The sequence below is a fragment of the Drosophila ficusphila genome, unplaced genomic scaffold (genome assembly GCF_018152265.1).
Source record: "Drosophila ficusphila isolate 14025-0441.05 unplaced genomic scaffold, ASM1815226v1 contig_414, whole genome shotgun sequence".
Taxonomy (NCBI): Eukaryota; Metazoa; Arthropoda; class Insecta; order Diptera; family Drosophilidae; genus Drosophila; species Drosophila ficusphila.
Window position 1 is genome coordinate 12566339 of NW_025064328.1, and position 24801 is coordinate 12591139.

General features: G+C 39.5%; 3 protein-coding genes and 1 long non-coding RNA gene across 8 annotated transcripts; 2 read left to right on the top strand and 2 right to left on the bottom strand.

Moving 5' to 3' along the window:
* The first annotated feature begins 226 nt into the window (after window positions 1-226).
* On the top strand, window positions 227-2572 carry LOC108096895 (PRADC1-like protein). The gene is made up of 2 exons (XM_017198840.1): window positions 227-615; window positions 2053-2572. The coding sequence occupies exons 1-2, from the start codon at window positions 320-322 to the stop codon at window positions 2345-2347; spliced, it is 591 nt and encodes a 196-aa protein (XP_017054329.1). The 5' UTR covers window positions 227-319; the 3' UTR covers window positions 2348-2572.
* LOC108096894 lies at window positions 2552-5045 on the bottom strand. 2 transcript variants are annotated; one of them, XM_017198839.2, is made up of 4 exons: window positions 4878-5045; window positions 4529-4582; window positions 4280-4437; window positions 2552-3630 (listed from the first exon to the last, which is right to left on the bottom strand). In XM_017198839.2, the coding sequence occupies exons 1-4, from the start codon at window positions 5007-5009 to the stop codon at window positions 2616-2618; spliced, it is 1359 nt and encodes a 452-aa protein (XP_017054328.1). In that variant the 5' UTR covers window positions 5010-5045; the 3' UTR covers window positions 2552-2615. The 2 variants fall into 2 exon arrangements, with proteins under 2 accessions (XP_017054328.1, XP_017054327.1); XM_017198838.2 differs by having other exon boundaries at window positions 4529-4880.
* A 588-nt stretch (window positions 5046-5633) lies between these two features.
* LOC108096549 (prothrombin) lies at window positions 5634-9384 on the top strand. Its single transcript, XM_017198238.2, has 8 exons — window positions 5634-5773; window positions 7157-7448; window positions 7504-7549; window positions 7618-7763; window positions 7818-8423; window positions 8571-8619; window positions 8678-8793; window positions 8849-9384. The coding sequence occupies exons 2-8, from the start codon at window positions 7202-7204 to the stop codon at window positions 9229-9231; spliced, it is 1593 nt and encodes a 530-aa protein (XP_017053727.1). The 5' UTR covers window positions 5634-5773; window positions 7157-7201; the 3' UTR covers window positions 9232-9384.
* A 7977-nt stretch (window positions 9385-17361) lies between these two features.
* LOC108096539 lies at window positions 17362-19519 on the bottom strand. Of its 4 annotated transcripts, none has more exons than XR_001771711.1 (3): window positions 18868-19519; window positions 17585-17715; window positions 17362-17511 (listed from the first exon to the last, which is right to left on the bottom strand). It is a non-coding gene; the product is annotated as an uncharacterized LOC108096539 (long non-coding RNA). The 4 variants fall into 4 exon arrangements; XR_001771709.2 differs by having other exon boundaries at window positions 17585-18807; XR_001771710.2 differs by having other exon boundaries at window positions 17863-19519.
* Between the last annotated feature and the right edge of the window lie 5282 nt (window positions 19520-24801).

Sequence of the window (24801 nt, forward strand, 5' to 3'; positions counted from 1 at the left end):
GCCAATTAGCACGCAATACAAGAACTATCGATTTCTCGATAAAGGGCATTACTAAAATTAAGAAAATATATAATCCAAAAAGTTAAAAAATAGCATTCTGGTTATAAAACTGGGAGTATTGAAGAAATAGATTAAAATGTTTCGCTTAATTGGTTAAGTTATGTATAGAATTGGAACTACTCGATACCTTAAATAGTTTCCGATGGCCGATAGCATCGACCAGATCGGCACTATCGACCGCAAGTCCATACCTAACACCATAAGAATTAGTTTGTTTTTTTGCAACAAACATTTACATTATTATGCGTGCGTGGCCAAAATGCTTATTGTTTGGTTAGTGCTTGCCGCCACACTGAGCCGTTTCATCCGAGCCAGCACCACGATATCGATACCCATCACCACGCAAGACATAATAGCGGGTGACGTGTTTTTTGAAATCCTATCGCCCACGGACCTGGAATACACGTACCGGTTGCGTCCGGCCAAGGACTTTGGATCCACCTTCTCGGAGCGGTTAGAAGGCGTGCCGTTGGTGCTTACTGATCCGCCAGGAGCCTGCCAAGAAATACGAAATGCCCGGGAGCTTAACGGGGGCGTCGCTCTCATCGATCGAGGGTGAGACCCGATAGAACCGCTAGAATATTATAGAAGCTAATCTGTGGTTATGGAGCTAGGTACCTGAAGATACTTGTTATCAGCAAATTTTTACCTACCTATACCAAGAAATCACTTAATTTATCTCAGCTGTCAAAGAATCATTCCGATTGCAGTGGAGTTCCGCCCATTTAATGCCTATCATCAGGGATATCACAATCTTGTAACGTGCTTGATAGAAATTATTAAAATGTCTTTTAAACAAAGTCCCTTATAAATATCAGCTTTTAGAAACTTATGAAACTTAATTTAACGATTAGTTTTTTTGTTAAGTTTCCATCAGCTGTCAAAAAACGTTTATGATTTCAGCAATAAACCATAATTGGTAATTTATAATTTATATGTCCTTAAATGTCTATTTTTATACCCTTGCAGAGCAGAGGGTATTATAATTTCAGTCAGAAGTTTGCAACGCAGTGAAGGAGACACCTCAGACCCCATAAAGTATATATATTCTTGATCAGCATCACCATCTGAATCGAAATATGTATGTACGTCTGTCCGTCTGTCCGTCTGTCCGTCTGTCTGTCTGTCCGTCTGTCTGTCTGTCCGTCTGTCCTCCTGTCGGTTTCTATGTAAACTAGTCTCTCAGTTTTGAAGCTATCTCGCTGAAACTTTCCCAAAAGTTGTGTAGTTGTTGCACGCAGTATATAAGTCGGAATGGGCCGGATCGGCCGACTATATCGGATAGCTCCAATACAAGAGAATGAAATAAAAAATTCTCACTCTATTGTTTTTCATCAGATCGACTTGAATTCTTCAAGATGGCGTTTTCTAACTGTTATTGAATTTCGGATTAAATTTGATCAAAATCGGGTAACTCTATCATATAGCTGCCATAGGAGGGATCGAAAATTATATATAGAATTAATGGAAATAAATTGATAACATCGTTGTTTTTCATCAGACAAGTATGATTTTTGGAATATAGAGTGTTCTTACGACTCTTGAATTACGAGTTAAATTTAATCAAAATCGGACAACTATATCGTATAGCTCCCATATGATCTATAGTCAAAAATATGGAAAATGAATAGAAAAATCGACTTAGGTTCGATGTTGTCTAGCCTTTATGCGTTTTGTTCGACATATGTGATGACTGCAAGGGTATATAAGCTTCGGCTTGCCGAAGCTAGCTTCCTTTCTTGTTAATTAGGCAATAGGTCCAGCAAATATAAGAAATCAAATACTAATTGGAATTTAATCCTATAAAGAGGATGTGATTTGAGTGGTCTTACATTTTTTCGAGTTCTGTCCATTTAAAATATTTAACTTTATCAATGACAAAACTATATGTTATATAATTATGAAATGCTTACTTTAAATTAGGCTTAAAGTAGAGAGATAAGTTAAAGTTACCCTTTTTGTGACGAATTCTGATAATCTTATTTTCCACAGGGAGTGCTCCTTCGTCACCAAGACGCTGCGAGCAGAGGCAGCGGGTGCTTTGGCTGCCATCATCACCGAGTATAATCCCAGCTCACCGGAGTTCGAGCACTACATCGAGATGATACATGACAACACCCAACGGGACGCTAATATACCGGCCGGCTTTCTGCTTGGAAAGAACGGAGTCATCATTCGATCGACGCTGCAGCGGCTGAAGAGGGTTCACGCCCTTATCAACATACCGGTTAACCTTACCTTTATCCCGCCCGCCAAGATCAACCATCCGCCGTGGCTGGGATGGTGACGGAATAGGCTTGGAGCCTGGACTAAGGACAAGTGTAGGGGATGCTTATACGATCTGAAACCAAAGTGCATACTCGTAGAAAGAGAAATCGAGACCCGAACTGAGACTAATCTTTAGAGTACTAATAAGTAGCTAATTCATAGACGGAAGACATAAACTGTAAATAAATTGCCTAGCATCCAGCCAGTCAGTCAGGTCGCAAAGTTGTAAGCTAGACAAATACTATATTTGTTTATTATTATTGTAGGCAATGCTTAAAGGTACTCGGTTATATTTTGCCCAGGGCGTTGAGATTCATGCACATGCCCAGCGTGAGGATCACGATGACCACCACGAGGATGGCAAAGCATAGGTAGTTCGGCTGGATGGGCATCCGAAAGAGTTTGGCGGACATATCCAGCGAGGCGGCAAACAGCAGCGTCGAGTTGAGATCCTCCGCCGAGGTATTGTGGTAAACGAATGGTCTAACCCGTATCTGATGACCATTCGCCTGGGCGTTCTGGCAGACACGCGTCACCGAGGAGGCAACGAAAAAGGGCAGCAATCCCAGAAACAGCCACAGCATCACATTGGCAATGTTAAGTAGAACCAGTTTCAGTGCGCAGTAATGGAAATCGAAGTCCTTGAAGAGGTAAACCAATCCCGCGAAGGCATATGCCAGATTCATCACAATCAGAAAGCACACTGGTATGGACACGTGCTGATTAAGTCGGTCGAGCAGCTTGCGGAATTCGAGTACTTCCCTCATCCAATCCAGTGAATCGATCGAGTGCATTAGCAACTTATGTGAGAGCGTTTCCAGATGCATCCTCAGCAAATAACACTCGATGTAGTAGTTGCTAAGTATGATAATCTCCACCAGATCTTGGAGGAGTATGGTAACCAGCAGGCCGACGCGCATCCACGTTTCCCAGTCACTTAGGGCTTCTGCCAGCCAGGACACCTTCACGATCTGGCTGGGCTGCATCATCACCACACAGCAGGCGTAGCCAAAAAGTAAAATTAGCAGGGCCAGTGCCACGGTTAGGAAAAACCACAACATCCGGCAGAGTCTTTTCGGTTTGGCGGACATAAGGAACACCCTCTCGATGAGATTTTGCAGCTGCTCATGGTCTATCACTTTGCACACCAGCACTGCCGACACGAATGCCAATAGGTTGAAGCCACTGGGTATTATAAATCCAAAGAGTAGTTCTCCTATGGTGTTGGGAGTGACTGCTCCGCCATCTGTCCCATTGTTACTGGGTTGGATGTCTCGGTAGCTGGTAAAGCCCCGATCACCTCTGAAACGAAAGTAGTTAAGAGTGAAGGCAGAGAGTGTTACTAGAAATTGAGATTTTTTTGTTCTACACCTAGCAATCCCCACAGATCCAATAATAATCTAATAAAATAAAAAATATTTACGTAACAAATATTATACGAAATTTTAATTTTGGTGATATTAATCAGTTTATACTTTCGTGTGCAAAAAAATGAAAAATTATATTGTATTTTTTTATATATCGATTATATTACCGATTTTAAAATGTTTGATTTAAAATAATACCACAAAAATAAAATGCACAATACCTATTTTAATATTTGATTTGCCTTGATAATGTTGATAATGTTTGTTGTCTTGAAAATTTTTACGTAACGAATATTCAGTTTTAATTTATATTAAACAATACAATTTTTTTTTATTTTTATCTAGCAGATTTTGATAGTTGTTTACGAAAAATGTAAACAATGAACAAAATTCATTGACACAATATGATTGCGTTTGAGTATGCTTGTTTACATGATGCGATAAACTGGTTTGAAATGGTTTTTTCTTCGAGTGATTCACTTTCTTTGAAGTAATTTCAATGTGCACCGCTTTCTCTTTATCTAGGAAATACCTTAAAACCAAATTGGTTTAAAGCATCTGTTTTTCCCGGTTTTCTCACTCACCTGTAGCCGCATATGTAGCGCAAAAGGTATCCTACCAGCAGGACGAACAGCACCATTAGCGCCTGGACGTAGCTGCAGCAGGCCCGGATGCTGCTCATGTCGGTGGAGATGGGATTGAGGCCCACCAGCGTCAGGATGGCCACATATGGACGGAGGAACTGTTGGGCGAGATGATCATTAGTAAGTTCCCACGATTCGGGTTGTTAGGTAATCATGAATGAGCGGTCATCCCACCACACCCACACCCACCTTCCGTTTACAGTAGTCCAAAAGAGCGGAAGTGGGCTCGTGCTCTCCCGGCTGCTGCAGTTCATCATTGGCATTCCCGTTAAGGCGATTGATGAAACAGAAAGAGCTCTCCGCATTATGACGATACATAACGGACAAAGAACACCGGGCGAGGGGGTAATGTTTGCAAGAGAGACACAGAAAGGAAAGTAACAGTTATAACAACAGTTTACGATGTCTCTCATTCACAACAAAAAACACATAGCGTGGGTGGAGAGAGTTTCCGGGAGAGAGTAACAGTGGAAATCAACGCCAGAGAGAGACCGATCGCGGCTGGCGGTCCAGCCACAACTGAGGCCCCAAAACCTACGAGCTCGTCATGCAGCCAGGATGAGCCAATGGAAGTCGCTCGGCTCCGGCTTTGACTTCGGCTACCGCTCCAGCACCCGTTCCCGCTTCGACGGCTCCACGGGTCCGCTCCAGCTGTTTGTTCGGCGCTCATCAAGTGCAACTGTAACGGTAACGGTAAATTGACTAAATTGAAACTCGAGCCGCAATGAGAGAGAAACGAGAACAATAGCTACAAAGTGTGTGACGAAGCTTTCCTGCGTGAAGCTCTCTTTTTGAGCTTTGTGTTCTTGCCGCCCTTCCCCACCCACCCCCCCACAACCCAGGCCCACCCCCCTTATCAATCAATTTTATCTCGGGACCCAACGGGGATCGCGTTTCTCGAGTCTGCTGGGCACCTGTTACAGTTTAGATAGGAATCAGCCCTGTTATCGCCAAGCACTATCTGCCGGTTGTCTAATTTGCATATACACATATGTATATGCTGAGATTCATATCGGACATGTGTAAACTCCCAGGGAATGTAAACATGCTTCTATATATGTTTGTACGTTTGTATGTTCGTAGGTCTTTGTTTTTATCGCGTGTCTGGTGGGGCTTTTCTTTGTCACGCTTTCGCTGATCGCACTCTCTCTCCCACAATCACTCTCACTTTTATTCTCTTAACACCCAATTGAGCTGCTGATTATGCTTACTGAGCTCTCTATCGCTCTTTTTCCCCTATCCAAGCTTAAAAACCCTGATAAGAAAATACTTTAGTCTGACATTGCAAGACAAGATTATTATTATTATTCTATTGAATTCTAAAATAAAAGCGGGGGAATTTTCCAAGTCGTTTATTTCCTCGTTAAATAATCGCGTTGATGGGAAATATTAAACAATTGTACATTTGCATGTTTTTCGGCTTTGGAAATTTATGTAAGTACTTTTTTTCTGTAACGTGATGTTTACTGTAAATCAAATCTGACCTTCCAAATGTTTTGGTTGTAAATTTAATAGCTTACACAGTTTAACCCACTGCTATTTTGTTGATAATTAATATTTCTAGTTAATGTTTAACAACATTTGCAACAAAATTAATTATATTGGTTAAAGATTGTTTAAAATATTCTTTTTTAGGCCTCCCAGAAAAAGTTTTTCAAGACAGTTTCAGGATTTGCCAGACAAAGGGTTAACAAAAATTTACTTACACGTACTCCTCCCACATCGGTAATAAAGTTTCAAAATTTACGTCAAGTAATTAAATGAAATTGAACGCAAGTCGAAAGCGGTTTAAACTTTTTGCCCACTTAAAATGCTGTTCGACAATTTCGCAACGAGGCCAGGGACAGGGACAGGGACAGATTCAGATTCAGTTCCGGTTTTAGTCCAGTTTCAGTTTCAGGTCCAGATCCATGACGATGCCACAGAAAGAAGCCGCAGACAGAAGCCGCATTCTGTGGGGATGTGAGATACGAGTATCAGCTCGGGTCCGACCAACACTCGACCCCCTTTTATCTCTGTCCGCCTTTCGGACGCCCATGTAAATTAGCTGCGCTGTCAAATAATTCTGATTTGTTGTTGCTACACTGGCATGCTAATAAAAGCCCAGTCCCCCTTGTCAATATGTCAGGCCGACCAACGTTCGTCACTTGACAGTGCCACTATCTCGCTCTAACGGGGCGTGGGGCAGCGTTTTGTTTAAAAATCAAATCAAATATTACGAGAAAATTTCAATGCGGTCGAATGCATAGGAAATTTTATGCTCGCCGCAGCCGCAAAAACGCAAATGTTGACTCCGCCGGACAGCAGTTGGAACCCGTTGAGATGAAGCCGGTCAGATACGGATACTCGCACAGTCGCACATCGTTCAGATACGGATACTGGTAACGGGAAAATGCATCTGACGACTCGTGCCACAAATAGCTTTAAGTGGGACTTAAATGGGATTTGTGAAATTACAACGGGACTACTATTTCTTGAAGGGTTTATTATTTTTATTTGCGCTTTTATATGTTGATAATTAGGATCTGTGGTGAATCATTTAAAATATTAAGAGGGTGAGCTAATATTTTAGATAGACGAATATAAAAAACTTACAAGCTTTTTGCATGCATGCAAGGTAATATTTTAGATAGACGAATTTAAAAAACTTACAAGCTTTTTGCATGCATGAATAATTTATTTATTTTTTTATTTATAGCAGTTTCAAAACAAGGGTGTATAATATTTCGTTTAAAAAAACATAAATTCTTTTCTTGTTCGAAATCTCTTCTTTGAATGACTATCTCTGTATTCTTTAATATATTTTTTTATTACCAGAATCTAATTAAAATGTATATGCAAAAAGCAAGTTGATAATAGCTGATGTCGCATTCGCATTTTCATTTGTTTTGTGCCTCTCGTGAAATGAAGATCATATTAGCTTGGATTGCTTTGCTTTCTTTAATCCTTGGCCACGTGGCTGCCTATCGGCTTCTGGAGGAACGCTGTGATACCTACTTGAAACCTGTAACCAACCGTGCTATTAATTTCGCTCAACAAGCGGCTGCCTGGATGGCAGCAATATATAACGACCGAAATTATCTGTGTGACGGAACGCTAATTACCAGAAGTTTGTACTATTTAAAAAATACCTTCTTATTGATAACGTAAATATGATTTTTTAGGCTTTATATTAACTACTGCCCACTGCGTGAATGGTCAAACAAACTTGTACGTACTCTAAAGAAGAATTTTCCATAATATTTATTTGTTTTTTAATATATTTTTGTTTATTACAGATTCGTAGAGTTGGGGGCATACAACAAATCCGAACCTTTGCTGAAACAATCTATCAGTCTTGTCGTCATACACAAATTGTACAACGGACTTGATTACCAGAATGATATAAGCCTCCTCAAATTGTCGAAACCTTTGGATTTTAATGGTAAGTAAACTGTTTCTTTGGCTACCTGAACTTCATCAACACAAAACCTTACAGCCCACATTTATCCAATCTGCATTGTTTTGGATACGTCTATTGGAAGCCACATCGAAGATATTCGGACATTTAAAGCCTTTGGTTGGGGCCCAAACCATAATGGCCTGAAAAGTGAAGTACTTCAAACAGTCACACTTAATCAGAAAAATCGAAACGATTGTAGATTAAACTCGGGCGCAACCAACAGCTCAAAACAAATTTGTGCTTTTACCTCAAAACAAACTAATTGCCCTTTGAAATCAGGTGGTCCTTTGACCGTTTTGTTAGATAGAAGTAATAGTTTTCAAAGATTGCAATTTGGTATGGTAGGCCAAGGTAGAAAAGACTGTAGAAGGCCGGAAGTTTATACGGATTTAACAATACATTTCGAGTGGATCGAGGCAAAAGTTAATAGCTTTAAAAGTTATGACAACCCGGTAGTGTCCTCTCAGGATAAAAAGTGGCCATCACAAGCACTTAATATCGATCCTAAGCCGCTTCCAAAAACTCAGCAATTTCAGGAATTGTGGTTGCATAAAGATTGTGCTGGCAAAACCATATCATCGAAGTTACGGGCGACAATCCGTGGACCTAATTATGTGGCACAGGGAGTGTTTATTACAGAAAGTGAGTATTTATTTCAACAAACAAAAACAAATTATGCCAATAGGTAATTCCCACAAGCTTCAATACCAAACTTTTAATTAACTTTTCCTCATATCCGTTTTCGCTTAATTTCCTTATTTTTTGTTTTTATTAATACTCTTTTTTTAGGGTTTGTTATTACAACCGCCAGAGGCCTTCCAGAAAATCCTGATTCCCTGTAAGTCATTCTAAAGATTCCCCAATCACATTTTAAGATGTTTAATCTTTGTCAACAGGGATGTTGGTTTATCGGGAACCGCCAGGGTCTACAATGAATTTAGAGTTGATTCGATCTTTAAACATCCAGCGAACGATATCGCTTTGCTAAAACTAGATCAACCAGTGAGAGCAGGTACAGTATCTTAGTTCAATTATAATTTCATTGTTAATTACTTTTTCTATTGCAGAGAATCTGAAACCCACCTGTATGTTGGCAAATAAAAATTATCGGGAACAGGCGGAATCTTATTCACCGTTTACTATATTTGATCGGGTTCAAGCAAATGACGGCATATTAATTTATTCAAAAAACGTTACGCTCATTCATCCCCATGAATGTACAAACCGAATCCAAAAACCAATCGAACCGAATCAACTTTGTGCCGTGACTCCTTTAAATAATCAAAATTATGGAAAACCAGGCGATATATTAGGTAAAGTTATTTGGTATTCGCAACAGGAATGGCTTGTCCTGTTTGGAATCTCTACTTATTCATCCAATGGTGTACGAGTTTTCACAAATGTTGCAAGACTTACGGATTGGATCGCAAACATAGTAAACTTTAACTAACAAAAGCACCTAACCGAAACCGAAACTAATTGTTTGGATAGTTAATAGTGCGATTTTTTTCCCGCCAATTTTAAGTTGTTTACCAAAATACAAATGCAAACCTAAAAATTTTAAACATTTCACATTTGGAAAATAAAATTAAAACAAAGTAAAGATTAATTTCTTTCTGGTAAAAGTTATTTTTTAAAGTTTTTCAAAAATAATAAATTCTTATTACTTTGACATTGTTTTCTTTTTTTTTTATAATTTTTACATTATGTTCACAACAAACTAAAATAAATTTTAAATATATATGATGGTTTTAAAGTTTTATTTTTTATTTATAAGCTACAAACTAGCAAAAGGTCCTTTAACATGATTACCATAATGTTACCACCACTAATTCCTTAACACTAATGACTCTATTAAGCTTTCAGGATACACGTGTTTTAATATCAATATCGGATTCACGGATTTGAGGCAGCATTTCCATTTAATTGCTGGTTTAAACTCGGTGTTTTATGTGCCATGCCCTCTTGCCAGCGTGTCAACAAGAGATCAGAGATTGTGGGACGTGTCAAGTGTCCGAAATTCAATTAGACTTCATTAGCATTACCAGCTGGTGGCAGTTAGCCTCCCCCTCCCCCCTTCCCCTTAAAATACACACACACAAACCCACGCCTTGTGGTTTTCTGTGTGTGTGTGTGTGTGTGCGTGAACAGATTCAAGCGTTTGCAGATTAGCATAAATGAGATCATTAAAATGCGCTTACGTTTGTGTGGGTTGTTTTTGGGGAAGGTTGGGAAGGGTGGGGGGAATGGGTCAAGGGGTCAATGGAGGTGCGGGGTCACGACTTGTTCCTTTCGCACGTTCCTCACAGACTGACGCCGCCTGCAAATTGCCTTGGTCCTTGGTTCTGGCTCCTCCTGTTCGTCCTTTATTTTCCAGCCTGTTCGAAGGTGTCACTGCTGCTGCTGCTGGTTCGTGTCTCGGCTAGATGGGCCAAATTGAAATTTGCATAATTATTGCAGCATCTTTTGGACGTCATGTCCTCCTCAGCTGTCCCCCAAAATAGTTTTCCCCATCCCCCTTCGCACTCCGCCTAATTTGGTCATTAAGTTTAGTGTGATGAGGTAGTTAGGATAAAAAACAGAAGGATACTCGGTCGAAAGGAGAACTTCTCTTTAAAGTTGGCTTGCACTGTGCTACAAGCTTACATTTTTGCGACTGTTTATTTTTTAATTTAAGAATTACATCTCATTAAAACATGCATGATTTGTCGTTTAAAAAAAGCAAACTTAACTTGTCAAATTATTTAATAATTTTCAATTTTATTCTTTAAAAGTGAAGAGCTCAAAAAAAAAGTTTACTCTTCTTTGAAAAATTTAACGTCGTTTTTTTAAGTAATTGTGCTAATTAGCTTATGTTCCACATTCACTTTTACACTCTCGTCCTTCTGTTAATTAGGACGTCCTTTACTGTGTTCACCAGTGCTTCGTTGAGTTCATTTTGAATTCAGTCAAGTTAATTGGACTGTCATATACCTGTTGCTCTGCGAACTTTACCCGACTCTCACTCTGACTCTGACCTTTCCAACGGAAGTTCGTGCACATGCATTTAAAATGCCACACGAGCTCATTGGGTTTTTTGGGGGGACGACGACGAGGAGTCCCGTCAAACAAGCTAATTTTTGATGATATCCACAGTCGGTGGAGAATCGGGTAATGGGAGGTGGAAAGGAAGGAAAGGAAAGGGGAGGGGAAATGGGTGGTGGGTGGGTAGTTGTGCACTGGGGACTGGCTGCACTAAAAGCCTGTCGCTGGCTGCAAATTGAATCAGTCGTTCAGTGCCTCCGTTCCTCCACCATCCATCCTTTATCGTCCATCCTCCATCCTTCATCCTTCATGTGTCCATGTGTCCATGTGCGATGGTGTCCGCCTGGGGCGCGTTTTAGTGTCCGGCGGTCGACGGGCGGCGCTCTCATGAAATGTGACCGCAATTGCGGTTCGTTAGCTGCATTTCAGCTAGTCCGCATCCATGTCGGGGCGATGTGATGTGCAGCGGCGCCACCGGGAGCTCAACCGGGAGTCCTACCTGCACGTGCCGCCGCCAAAAAAGCAACCCCAAAAAGGCGGTTTGCGGGTGACTGAGGGAGAGGAGAAAAGGAGGGACAGGGAGGGGGAGAGGGAGAGGGGCGGTGAGGTTTGGGCCAATAGCCAGCATGGCCAAAGCGCTGTGCTTAAGTGGTCCAAGCGACCAAAAGCACTTTGACCATGCGGTGGCAAGAACCCCGGCGGGCAGTCTTCACTCTGCACACCAAATTCAGCTGGCTCTACGCAGGGATAACAGATATCCTTTACTGCAAAACTGCTTTCCTAAAATTAGTCAAAAAATTTAATTCATAAATAGCTCTCAAAACGTTACAGACAAAGAATTTAAATGCTGAAAATATGTAAATATTTCAAGCTTTAAAAAATTAATAACCTTTTGCAAGTTCTTTCATTCTTGTTAATTAATAATTTATTTATTGGTTGTTGTTATGAGTAAAGCTGTATTGTGTTATTCTTTCATAAAGTTTTTAGAAAATTGGTTGATTAAAAAGAGGAAGAAGGCATTGACTTGAATTTCTTAATATTGAACTATTTTTTTAAACAAAAGTTTTTTATTTCCAAATAATGGGCATTATTATTATTATAATTTTATTTCCCAAATTGTTATATGTAAGATTGAGATACACAACTTGAGTATTATTATTGTTACTTTTTTACATCCACATGTATAACATTAAACGCCGTTCCTCCTTCTTCTTTATCTTTGATAAAGTTTTTCTAATTTTTACATTTGTCCCTGTGCAATAAATGTTTTAAAGCTCTGTGAAAATCGTTCCCCAAATCAAGAGCCCAACTAGCCGGCATTATTTATGTTGAAAATATCAAACGTTTGAGGATTGTCCGGGCACTTAACGGCAATTAGCCCCAGGGCCCACACACACATATACACACCTGTGGATTCAGTTGGTTTTCTGTGCTATTCCCGTCCTTTGGGGGAAAAGGGAAGTCCCCACCTGCGTCCACAATCACAGCTCAATGCTCCGGCCAACTCGACGGGATTTGCGCATCATCAAATGACCAACTTGAGGTAATTACCAACAAAGGGCAGGAGACACGCACGCAGATATCCAGCCTTCCAGTGGCCAAGCATCCTCTGCTGCTCCTCCTTATCCTTTCAGGTCCTGGGAAGCACAATCTGTCCGGGCACGCAGAGCAAAAAAAACTTCTGGCCTCCGTTTGGTGTCTCCTTTCAGCGTTGGTCGACGTGACAAGCATGCGGAATAAGCCAAGGAGACCAAGACGGAGACCGAGTTCGGAACCCGTAGCTCGACCGTAGGAAAGCTGAACAATTTAAACGGATCTCGTCCCGGATTTCAAGGATATGTCGCATTAACAATGCCCTGACCTACTGATGAGTGGCAAATGAGTTCTTGGGGGAGTGGAAAATTGGGGGACATGGGAGCACACGCCTCCCATTCCCTTTTTTTTGTGGACCGGTGAGTGCGAGTCCTTTGGGGTGTGGGACGGCGACTTTTGTTGCCAAACTAAATATTGTTAGGCAAAGTAAACGATGTTGTAGACTTTGTGCCAATCGAGGTTGCCAGGGGCGTAGACAAGAAGGTAAGAAGGTGTGGAAAGGGAACTTTTGAAACACTTAAGAGCCTTATAGACAGTTGAAACTTGAGAGTATTAAATCCTAATGGGTTTTAAATTTGTTAAGAATATATTAACATCATTATAAAACAGAAACAGCTTTCTTTTAAACTTATCTATTTATAAAACTATAAGTTTAAGTACTGCGGATAACATTGTTTTTGAATCTTCAACTTATTTAATATAAGATTTATGTTACCATATGGATTAACAATAACGACAATAATAAAGTAATTCCGATTTGTATTGGTGGGTAGCTTATTAATTTAAAATATCTTTTGAATTAATAGATTGTTTTTCTACGAAGTATATAAATAGTTAATAAGCCCTATAATTAAGTTGTACATTGTAACAAAGTTTTTTTTGTTGTGTTAGTTTAAAGTTTGAAAAGCTAATAATATCTCACCAACCCCTGCTCGTATTTTATATTTAATATTTCTAATTGAATCCCTATTAACTCAAAGGAGCAACTGATAAAAAGGAGCTGCTTCCTGATAATTCCCTGTTCTCCATTTTCCCAGCTGCTGGAATTCGCCTTCAAATTGTTCCCCCTCTTTGTTTAAGGTCTCTGCTTTCGACGTGCTTTTTCCAAGGACCTGGTCGAGTGCCTTACGTCTATTACCGTTAACCGAAACCCAATGCCAATGCGGCCATTCAAGTCGACATCCTATCAGAGCGGCGGCTCCTTCGGGGGAACCCCCTTTTCCCCCTCCTCTACCATCTGCTTCTATTGGAGATTTCCTTCCTCATTTTCCTGCCATTTTTGTGTGTGGGCGCGTTTACTTTCCTTCGCTGGCGTTTTTTTTTATTCCTTTTTCCCACCATTATGAAACTGAAGCCAGGCTATATTAAGGATGATGCAGTCAGGAGCGGACGCACCTTGGATTCCCTGCAGCACACACACATCCACGTCGAGGGATATCCTGGCACACGGTTCCTAGCTCATTGTTGACGCAGCTTGCTCATTAATTTTTTACGCTTAATGTGCGCTCATAATGATTTTTAAATTGAGTCTCCGATTTCGCAGATTTGCTCATGGCTTTCCACCTCCGGACTTTTGGACAACAGTCAACTGTAATGACGTCAGAAGGGGCTCATTAGTGGCCAATGTCAAATGGAAAAGTTCATTCATTAATACGGGCATTCAGTTCTTGAATCATTGATACATCGCCGACTCCATTCATTTATGTACATATTTATTCATATTTGCAAAAAGCAACAAATAGAGAAGACAGCCGTGAGGATAAGCAATGAGTTTACTGAATGCTGTGATTAAAATGCAATAAGCCGCCACCCAACCACCCATCCATCCATCTACCCTTCCTGCATTTCCAACCAAAAACTCCTTTGCAGCTCATCGCATCACGCATACGCAACGTTGTGCAGTCGGTAGGTCGCAAAAGTGCCGAACGTTTTGTCCGGCTGACAAATTTAATTACTGGCCGGGTGGCGGGTGGGTCTTCTCTGTCCTCTTCCCTCGGCTCTGTCCTGTTTGTCTCGTCACTGATATGGCCCAGACACATGGCCACAGGACACTGGACACAGGACCTTGCCGAGCTGCCCCGTTGTCCTTTCGAACGGACGAAGTCACTTCATTTGATGCGTCAATCAGCACAATCAAAAACTGCAGCCATGAAAATCAATTAAAAACCCGTTGACACACTGGCCCGGCCAAAGGATATCACACAGGGAAAAGCATCCACGAAATTGCACATCACTTTTCAATTATATAACTCTTTTGCCAAAGGTTTCGAATTTAAATTCTTTTCTTTTTTTTACTTTTACCATATGTACAATTTTTCCTGTCTTATGAAAGATGTTAAGACTTTAATCAGTCATTAACAACTATAAGATTTTTAATTCAAAGAATTAATAAAAAAAAAATTAAACTAAATTTAAAAGCAGATTTCCTTTACTTTCAAATTTAAACACAAACTGAAAGATAAACAATGTGTTAATTCTTTATGTAAAGCAAGAATATGTTTTAAATATTTGTTTTTATGAAATAATATTAAGACAACAAGCGGTATTGTTATTTATTTTTAAACAGCTATAAGTTTTGTGACAATTGTTTTCAAACTTTAGCATTTTTGTTGCAGTGTAGTTCGTTGTGCTGTAGTCCTGTGTCCTGTGCCTGGGTCTCGTATCCTGGGCCTGTTTTCAGGACCTGGTCTTGGGCTGTGTGTATCCGTTGGCTGTCAACAACGTTGAACGTTTTGCAATTGACGCCACCCGGATTAACATTTATATTTCAGCTGGCTAAAAGGGATCGAATGGATGGGCGGCGGCGTTGGTTTGAGGATGGAACCTGCGATATTTGTGCTTGTTTCATGCTCGTTACAATTCATTTGATATGCAAATGCTCTTTTGTAGCGGATATAAGTAACACATTCACACACTCGGGCAAAACAAATCAAAGGAAGGCGACATGACTCTCAGGATTTTTTCCGCTTCCCAACTCCCACATCCGCTTTTTCCGCCGATCGGTATCGGTATCGGTAACGGTAAAGGTAACACCGGTGACGTCAGCAGGTTGTTGCATAGTTAATTGGTGCGGCGCTGAGCTTGCAAAAATCGGTAAAGAGAAAGGCCAACTGGCGAAAGGCTCGCCCACTTAATAAATGAAATGTCATTGAGGCATGCGGCAATCAGCGTCGCACAAAACTCAAATGAAAACACAATTCAACACGCAGCAAATGATAAAGGGGATGGAGTGGGTGGATCGGTTCCCTACAAAATGATTGAAGCACTGACTGACTGACTGACTGACTGAATGACTGGTTGACTCACTGGCTAACTGACAGCGTCCAGCCGAGCCTCGCTTTATCATCCTCTTCAGAGTCTCACATGGCAAACAGCGGGGAAGGTGGCAAAGTGGGTGAAAAGCGGCGAATCGGAGGAGTGGCAAGTCACACCCACTCGTCCACTTGTCATAGACACCACATGAGCAGATGGCCTGTTAGCTGATCTGGAGAGGAGAAGATTTCCAGGGGTAGGGTTTACGAAAATGAAAAATGTATAGTTATTTCTAGTATTTATTATACAACAAATATTAATCAGGAAATTAGATATTAAACAAAATAATGAGAAGTTTAGTAAAAATCATATAAGAATAAAATTAGATAACTTTGTTCTACTGGAAAAGAAAAAGACTTTTTTTTAAATTAAAAATTAAAATATAACTTATATAACAACAAACTTATTTATTTGCCAGTAAAATTAAAATGAAGTTTAAATAAATAGGTTTGAGTGAAGCTCTTGTAATTAATACATTATTAAGTTTAGCGCGAATTTTCCAAATTGTGTTTTTGGGTATAAAAGGCGTAAAGTATGAGGATATGTATGGATATATTTTGTACCCCTCTGAAGTCCCATCATGCCTCCCTTTACCCCTTTACTTTCCACCAACATGATTTAAAAGAGCCCCTAAAAAAAGGCGAGCGATGCGTGTGTGACTGCACAAGTTGACTCCCTGCAACTCTGATGCAACTGCTACTGCCACTGGTGATTCCTACTGTTGCTATATCTGGCACAGCTATATAGCTGCTGCTGCGTCAGCTGCAACTGATGACATTGTCAGACATCAAGGCGGCTCTCCAGCTATGAAGGGACTAACGGGCCTGACAGTTACTCAGCGTCAGGCATTTGGATCCCCTTGCTGATGCACAGAAAAAAAACAATGTATCACATTTAAATATTTTTTTATACAATTGAAAGAGGCTGTTTTAAAATTGTAAAATCTTAATATGCATAATCACATATATTTCTTTAATTAATTTGATTAGTGAAAACTTTTATTATTTTAGATCTTTGCACTTGTAATATTACTTTATTTTCTTTTCTTCACAAAAATTAAATTAAAACCCCCTTTTTTCTCTCAGTGTGTTCTGGGAGTAGGGGACGTTAGTGGATGCCTAGGGCAAATTAAAACTTGGGCCACACACTTGACACGTGCTTAGTTGGCGCTGCACTCGCAGCTGCAGTTCTTCTGCATATTCACCCCTTTTTTCCACGCCCATGTTACCCCTTTTTTTGGCTTTGCATGTTTGCGGCTTCTGCGGGCAGAGTTTTCCTGGCCAGCTACTTTCTTTTTCTGGTTTTGTGACGTTTGGCTTCCTTTTTGTCCGGCTTTAGCTAGTTTAATTTATGAGATCGCATCACAAGCTTCAACTGGCGTGCAAGTGCATAAACTTGTTGCATTCGGTGAGGCGCATAAAAGTAACATTGCTGCGGGGCTGAAATTTTTTTAATTTATGTGGCAGACATAAATCTATTCATGCAGTTAAGTGGATGATATTAACGAAAGTCAATTTAAATGAACTGAATTGAACAGGTCAAATTACAACAAGCAACTAAATGAACAAGTGAATTATTAGTGTCAATAACTTTTTAAAGATTTGTTCTTCAGGACGTTTATCTGGCTAAAGGACGAATATTCTTAAATAAATAAAGATAAGAACACGTTTGAAATTTATTGGTACTGAAACAATAAAATTAGGTTATTAGTATCTAGGTAATAGTTCGATTTAAAACATTTCACGTTATCAGAATTCATTGGTAATGTTCATGCTTGAACTAACAAATTTTATGGGAAAATCTGAAAACAAGATGAATAAAGAAATAATTTGTAGAAATACATATGTATATGTAACAGAATATAGTTTTCTTACCTAAAATTTGGCAAGGTTCCATTCAATATTTTTATCTTATCTTGTTTGTTTTTATTTTTGTTATCTCACAAACTTGCTCTTTTGCAGGTGGAATATGAATTTGAAACTTGCAACTGTTGCACAAATTGCTGCTGCAAATAAATATTGTTATTATTTTCAATCGTTTCTTTTTACATACTGAAATATGTTTGCTGGCTAAAAATTTAATCAAATAACAATTTATGTCCTGGCAAATTTTTGCCAGCATTGCAAAATTTGCGAATATTTTTTGGGCGTACTTCTCTGGTGGTCCACACACATGACATTGCATAATTTGAGGCATAATTTTTTTTAAAGCCAACTACTGGGAGTTTAAAACCTAGTTTAAAAAGGTTGGCGGGTGGGTGGATGTGCTTTTGGATGTGTTGCAGTATAAACAATCCACTCAACCCACTTTGCCGGCGTTGTCTGCTCTTTTTTCAGCCTAACATGTTAGGCATAAATGTTGTTTTTTTTAGCCACCGACCGAAATAGAAGAGTGGGGGAGTTGTCAACAAAAATATCACTTGTTTGCATGAAAAATCTCTGCCCGCCGGTTTTTAAGAGGGGTGTCAGCGATACAACGAGACAAAGCCGGCTAAAATAAAAAGCCGTAAAACCAGCCAACGCCAGCGGAATTGAGCAATTTTTATGAATAGCAATAGTCACAGGAAATAGAGGCTCACTGCATCCTTGTTATATGGAAAAAGAGTCCTAGTTCATCTGTCTTGCTTGAAGTGGGTGTTACACTCACAAAAAATGGGGGGTTTGGGGATGGGGGGTTGGGTGCTTGACAGTTTGACGCCCCCGTAATTCATGCCATGATGAACGTTCGTTGTGAAAACCTTTTTTTTTTTGCTCGCCACTCGCATGACATCTCACTTGACTTATGGAACAGCTGTTAGAGATTAGCATTTAACATGGGTTGTGCCGACCATTTAAATCCTTCATCGGGCATTAAATGAGTTTAAATTGGGAACATTACACAAAAAAAGTACACATTTGTCGCTAATTCGATTTGTCTGTCGCAACGGCAATGATCGGAAAAAGTTTCCGCCAACGGTTTCCGGGGGCTGGGGGTCATAATTTATTACCTCCAGTTGGGCCAACTTAATTATATACGTTTAATACAATTTACGGGAAGCAAAAAATCGAAGTAAAGAGCAGAGGGAATTTTGTGAGAGACGGCAAATTAAATATAAAAACTGAAAAAAACACCAAAAAAGTAAATGCAGCCGCAGCAGATGGCGCTTTGCAAAATTTACCCGCCATTCATGAAAGTTAATAATTGAGTTGGTTGAGCTATGTAATTCTCCTTTTCTTAATGGTTTTTCTCCGTTTTTTTTTGGGCGCTTGGGATCACCATTATCTAGTTTTCGGTTTGATCATAGTTTATGATAATTTGGCTTTATAGGTTGATAAATCCCTCCGGATAATTTGGGCCTTGTGTAAATTATTTTTTTTCGATATTATCGACTAATTTAATAAAAATCTTCATCAATTTGAGTAAGATCGATTATATCCACCGGATCCCTTGAATCACTCACAAATATAAGATCGTCATCAACATTTTCAACTTCGTTGGTTTCATTATACGCAGGTTCCATTCTTTCAATTCTTTCTTCTGGATCAATAAATTGCAGAAATGAAACATCTTGATTGTTATTATCTTGAATTCCATTTGCATCATTTCCTTGAATGTTATTTTTTTGAATTTCATTGGCCGCATTTTTTTGATTACTATTTTGTATTTTGTTCTCCTCGACTGCATTTGTGAAAGTTTGATTTTCTCTTTGATTACTTATCCTTTTCGGTGGGGTCCCATTTAATACGGTACGGTTGCGCAATGTCTTAAAAACGGGTTCCATTTTGTTACAAAAATTATATTTAAATTATTTAAGCTAGTGACTTTGTGAGATATCAAATAATCATGATTATAAAAACCTACTACGTGGAAAGTGTACGAGCTCGGGTTAAGCCTTTTGTAATTCATTGACTGAGTATCGCTTAGCCCAGTTTTCCCTTTCCCCCTATCGCTTTTCCATTACCATTTCCAATTTGGTGTGCAGTTTGCAACTGGCCGTTCAACACTAATTTAATTAATTGAATTCATTTTGGCGCCGCTGTCGTCTGTGTGTGTAACGAAAAATTAACGGTTGAGTCACGTGTGTGTGTGCGAAAAACTCTCTCGCTCTCGTTCTCTCTGAATGTGTAAGTGTATTGAGCGTGGGAGAGTGCATTTTCGGTTTCGGTTTTTGAGGTTTTAACGGTTTAAGGTATTTTACCGGAATTTCATACCCGATACTCGTAAATTTCAAGGGTATATTATTAAAGCGTCAATTCATATGAAGGATAGACGGAAAACAAATCATGTCCTTTATATTAATTGTAGAATTCTAAAATTTATAAGAGAAGAAAAAGATGTCCAGAAACCTTTTTTTTATAAATCGTTAAAATAATTGCTACTAACAATTAGCGTAAATAAACTGGGTGTTAAACACTCTTTTTATAGCAATGGTTAACTGCAAGTCGCTACATCAAAATAAAAGGATAATTTCGTTTTTTCCCAGGGCTGTCGCACAATCATTACTCGCTTGAGATTTTTGAGGAGACCAACTTTGACTGGTCTCCCAAGTTGCGATGTCTAATCGACTCTAATTCGATTTCCGCTGGCCCAATCAATTACGTTACCGAATTAATGTTTCAATTGAGTCGCAATTACGCCCGTCTGCGGACCTAGCCCTGAAAATAATTGCAATCAATGGCCGGCAGCCAGACGACGCTGGGAAAATGCCTTTGTGGCACTTCAAATTAGCGCATCGCTTGCAACCGATTCCACCAATTCCACCGATTCCACCGATTTTACGGCATCCCGCTCGGCCCGTTCGGTAAATTCAAATTCAAATTCAGACTCAGATTCTCTGTTTCTGTTTCGGTAACTGTTTCAGAAATATGCCCAAATGGTTGGAACCAAATCTGCAGTTAGCCCGGCGCCATTTACAAACTGCTCGCCATCAGGCCGCAATTATGCAAGTGAGGGCGTGTCATTGTGCGCGTAATTGTGCGCTCTTTCAACTAGAAAATGTTTCGGGCTAGCATAAACAAAAGGCCTCCTGTCCGTACTTTTTGGGGGTTCGAGTTTTAATTATCATATAACCGCACTCCGCCAACGGTCGCTGCAACATACTCACATACATATCTATACATATATATATATGTGTGTGTGTGTGCAATGTCAACTTGATTATAAATTCAATGGTGAAACGGTCTTTGTTTTAGTCATTGAATAGATGACGGGATGCAGCCTTAACTGAAACGGTTTCCCTCTAAAATGCGGAAATGCTGTCAATTAGCGCGAGATGTGCGGAGAATCGACTTCCTTTCCGGCGATAACATGTGTCTGCTCACGGGGAATCGGCTGGCAGTCAATGAAATCGATCCTGCAGGCTCTCAATCGAAGATTGACGGCTGTCATTGTTACCTGGCTCTCAAAACGATAACCGATACAATTGATTTGGAGCTGTATGGGTTTTTAGTTAGTATTTAATGCTCGGTACAAGGCTTAAATTTGTCGCACCGTTTGGGTATTTTAATAAATGTGATATAAATTTTTAAAAAGCCACCATTCAAAAATAAAAGTTATAGTTTTGTACGATGACGAATAAAGAACTTAAATAAACTGAGTTTTGTTGCCTATTAATAAATTGGTTATTTAAAATTTGATGGATTGTGTTGCTTGACAAAAGCTCGTATATCTTCTAATATACTTGTTTATTTTGGTCCATTTAAAAAAAATTAATTTGTAAATACAAAATGTTTTAAAAGATTTATATAATTTAATGCAATGTTAATATAGTTTTAGCTTTATCTATTCAACCCTTGAATAGTCCTTTCCTAATACGGTTATTATTTATATTCCAATCCATTGCAACTTTTGTGATGCTTTGTCCCAGCGAAATTTTGGACCACACAAGCTCAACTCAATTTGTGCCAACTGTGTTAATGCTTAATGCCATTGCTACACTTTGGGGCACCTCTTTAGCTCCTTCGCGATACAATTGATTTGGAGCTGTATGGGTTTTTAGGTAGTATTTAATGCTCGTTACAAGGTTTAAATTTGTCGCACCGTTCGGGTATTTTAATAAATGTGATATAAATTTGTAAAAAGCCACCATTCAAGAATAAAAGTTATAGTTTGTACGATGATGAATAAAGAACTTAAATAAACTGTGATTTTTTGCCTGTTAATAAATTGGTTATTTAAAATTTGATGGATTGTGTCGATTGACAAAAGCTCGTATATATGCTAACATAAGTGTTTAATTTGGGTCAATTTTTTAATAAATAATGCATTAACGAATTAATAATAATTAATTAATATAGTTATTTAAAAGTTTCGAATATTCAACCTTTGATTAAGGGCCTTTCTTAATGCGGATATTATTTATATTCCAATCCATTGCAACTCTTGAGATGCTTTGTCTCAGCGAAATTTTGGCCCACACAAGCTCAACTCAATTTGTGCCAACTGTGTTAATGCTTAATGCCATTGCCACACTTTGGGGCACCTCTTTGGCTCCTTCGGCTTTTTGATTCTACTAATGAGCTTTGGGTACCTTTTGGCCTTTGTCATGGCCCTTTGACATGTGTTCTTCGTCCCCAGTGAGTCCTTTGTAAGCATGAATTTGCATTTGGCCTGAGACTGAGGCTCAGCTGGAATGCGCAATGAGAATGCCGCTGGCCAAAGGGGATGGGAGTATAAATGTGGGTAAGCTAAACCTTAACCAACTGCTTGGCATGTGAACATTGTAGCCCTACTGCTACCGCTGCGGCTGCAATTTATGAAGTTCAGCTGTAATGCGCTTTTAACCTGCAGCAGGAGCATCCTACATCCAGAATCCAGCATCCAGCGAACAGCGAACAGCGAGCTGCGATTGTGGCATTGTGGCATGCCAACTACAACTGCAACGGCTCGAATACCGCTTATTATTATGCGGATCACGTGGCCGAAAACTAAACACACGACCACCACGAGCCACCAGACGGTGTACACTGCGATAAAAACTAGTGCACCTATATGTTGGTATTCGTTGGGGTCAACAAAACGATTAAAGGTTTCCGGTCAGACTTCTGAAAAAGGATTCTTCGGCAATCACATTATAACTAAATAAAAACAAAAGCTTACTTCCAGTTTTAATTGCTTAAATAAAGTGTAAATATATATCTCAGTTTAAGTAACCCTAAAAAATATTACTTTTTGTTGTTTTGGTAGTAGTGTAATTTTCCTTTTAGTTTCGTTTTTCGGGGAACGTTAAAAGAGCTCTAGGAATTTGAAAAATAACATATTTTTTTCAAAAAGAAAACCTAAAATATTTTAGAACAATTATCAATTCCTGCCCAACACCTTTGCCTTTTCAAAATGAATATTAAAAGGCCAATTTATTTTTTCCCTTTTTCAGTGCAGTTGGCAGCATAAATTGCTCACTCACACACCCGAACATCCGGCACACACAAATAAGTCTGGGCAAACATAAAATGTAACATGCGAGCGCCGCATGTGCCATGCACAATAAATACGCGATACCTCGGGAGGCGGCGTCTGCAGAAGGGGGCGTGGCACGAGGTGGTTACTGTCAAATGGCATGGTCAAGTAGTTTGGCTAAAAACTGCACAATTCACGAAGCAAAGGGGAAAGGGGGGAGCTGAGGGGAAGTGACTACGAGATCATGTTTCTTGGCACGCACACAGATGCACATTAATATCAAACATGGCTTATGGCAATGAAAAGTGTGGCTTAAAGGAAAGCCAAGGGGATGAGACGAGGTCCTTTTTAGGGTGAGAGGTCAAACTTTGACAGGACTCAAAGCCACTGACAACCATACCGTCTCATTGGCACAATTAAAACTGAACAACAAAAATGGCTAACCCCCAGTGAGGCGTGAAAGTGTTTTTCCCCCCACCCCATTTTTCCCACTTTCCACTGCTTTTCCTGTTTCTCGAAAGTATGCACAAATATTTTGACAAAGCAAATATTTATCAACTTTTGTGCTCTTCTGGCCTTCGGCTCTATGCATCCAAAGCAAAGTGATATGCTACTATATAAGGTTGTTTGCCACTGCTGGGCAAGAAATTCAAAGTCAAAGTTGTTTGCTCAGATACATGGGGACTTTATATGGCCAAGCTGAACTGAACGTTGAATGGAAAGGCCTCTGGACAGCCTTTTGGCCCTGAGTGGTGTGAAGGTGGAGAGGCACCTCTTTTCTGCACTATAAATGTAGAAAATGTGGAAAACTATAGTTCAGTAGCAGCAATGTGTGTTTAGCTGGTGTAGAGCTACTAGCTTTTCAGAGCTTAAAAATAAATATATCATTGGCATTTTGCTTTCAACTTTGTGAAAGTCCCAGGGCAATTTAGAAGTGAAATTGGAAGATTTGTCTGGCAAATTTTTTTAGGCCAACAATCTATAAATGTGAAACATAAATGTGGGTTAAATAATTGAAAAGCTTATGTATTTAATCAGAAAAACCAAAATAACAACAGGGCGTCAATTTCCATTAGTTTCATTCTAATCACCGCAATTTAAAAGCTTTTAAATTAATAGTTTTCTTTTCTATGCAGTGAAATTTTTATAGAAAAAAAACAAAACGATATTTAAATTGGAAATGTTGGCTGCTTTTGTGACTTGGTCATATTTCTAATTCATTCCAATTAAAGTGTGGTTGAGCTTTAATTTAATGTAAGTTAACCCTGGTATTTCAAATATTTCAAGAATCTAACACATCCATCTTATTTTTCGAAGACATATCTGTTAGCAAACGCCTTAATTTGTAACACACTTCATACTTCCTGTGGAAGCTAACAATTCATCCTCTAATGTTGTTCTTGCTCTTGTTGTTGCACTTTCAGGAGCTTAAAAGTGCCACGGGTTACGTGTTGCAAAAGGACATCTAGGATGGGTTGTGGGGCTTGGGGGAGGAGGTGATGTCTGGCCGAGTGTGTGAAAACCCAATAACCCAAAGCTCAAGGTGACAATGATGCAGCGGGGCCAGAAAGTCATGGTGCGTCTCGGTTCTCCGGCTTTTGTGTGCTTTTGTTGCCCGTTTGTTTGCCCTTGTTGCACGTTTGCTGCCATTGTTGTTGTTGACTTATTATATTTTAAGAGCGGGCGAACAAAAGCTGAACACTGCCTGCTGTTCTTC

Coding starts and splice junctions, on each gene's coding strand:
- LOC108096895 (XM_017198840.1), top strand. CDS start 320: ATGCTTATTGTTTGGTTAGTGCTTGCCGCCACACTGAGCCGTTTCATC. Junction 616..2,052: donor GTCGCTCTCATCGATCGAGG/GTGAGACCCGAT, acceptor TATTTTCCACAG/GGAGTGCTCCTTCGTCACCA.
- LOC108096894 (XM_017198839.2), bottom strand. CDS start 5,009: ATGAGCGCCGAACAAACAGCTGGAGCGGACCCGTGGAGCCGTCGAAGC. Junction 4,583..4,877: donor CCTGGCTGCATGACGAGCTC/GTAGGTTTTGGG, acceptor GATGAACTGCAG/CAGCCGGGAGAGCACGAGCC. Junction 4,438..4,528: donor TGGACTACTGTAAACGGAAG/GTGGGTGTGGGT, acceptor CTCGCCCAACAG/TTCCTCCGTCCATATGTGGC.
- LOC108096549 (XM_017198238.2), top strand. CDS start 7,202: ATGTCGCATTCGCATTTTCATTTGTTTTGTGCCTCTCGTGAAATGAAG. Junction 7,550..7,617: donor GTGAATGGTCAAACAAACTT/GTACGTACTCTA, acceptor TGTTTATTACAG/ATTCGTAGAGTTGGGGGCAT. Junction 8,794..8,848: donor AGATCAACCAGTGAGAGCAG/GTACAGTATCTT, acceptor TTTCTATTGCAG/AGAATCTGAAACCCACCTGT.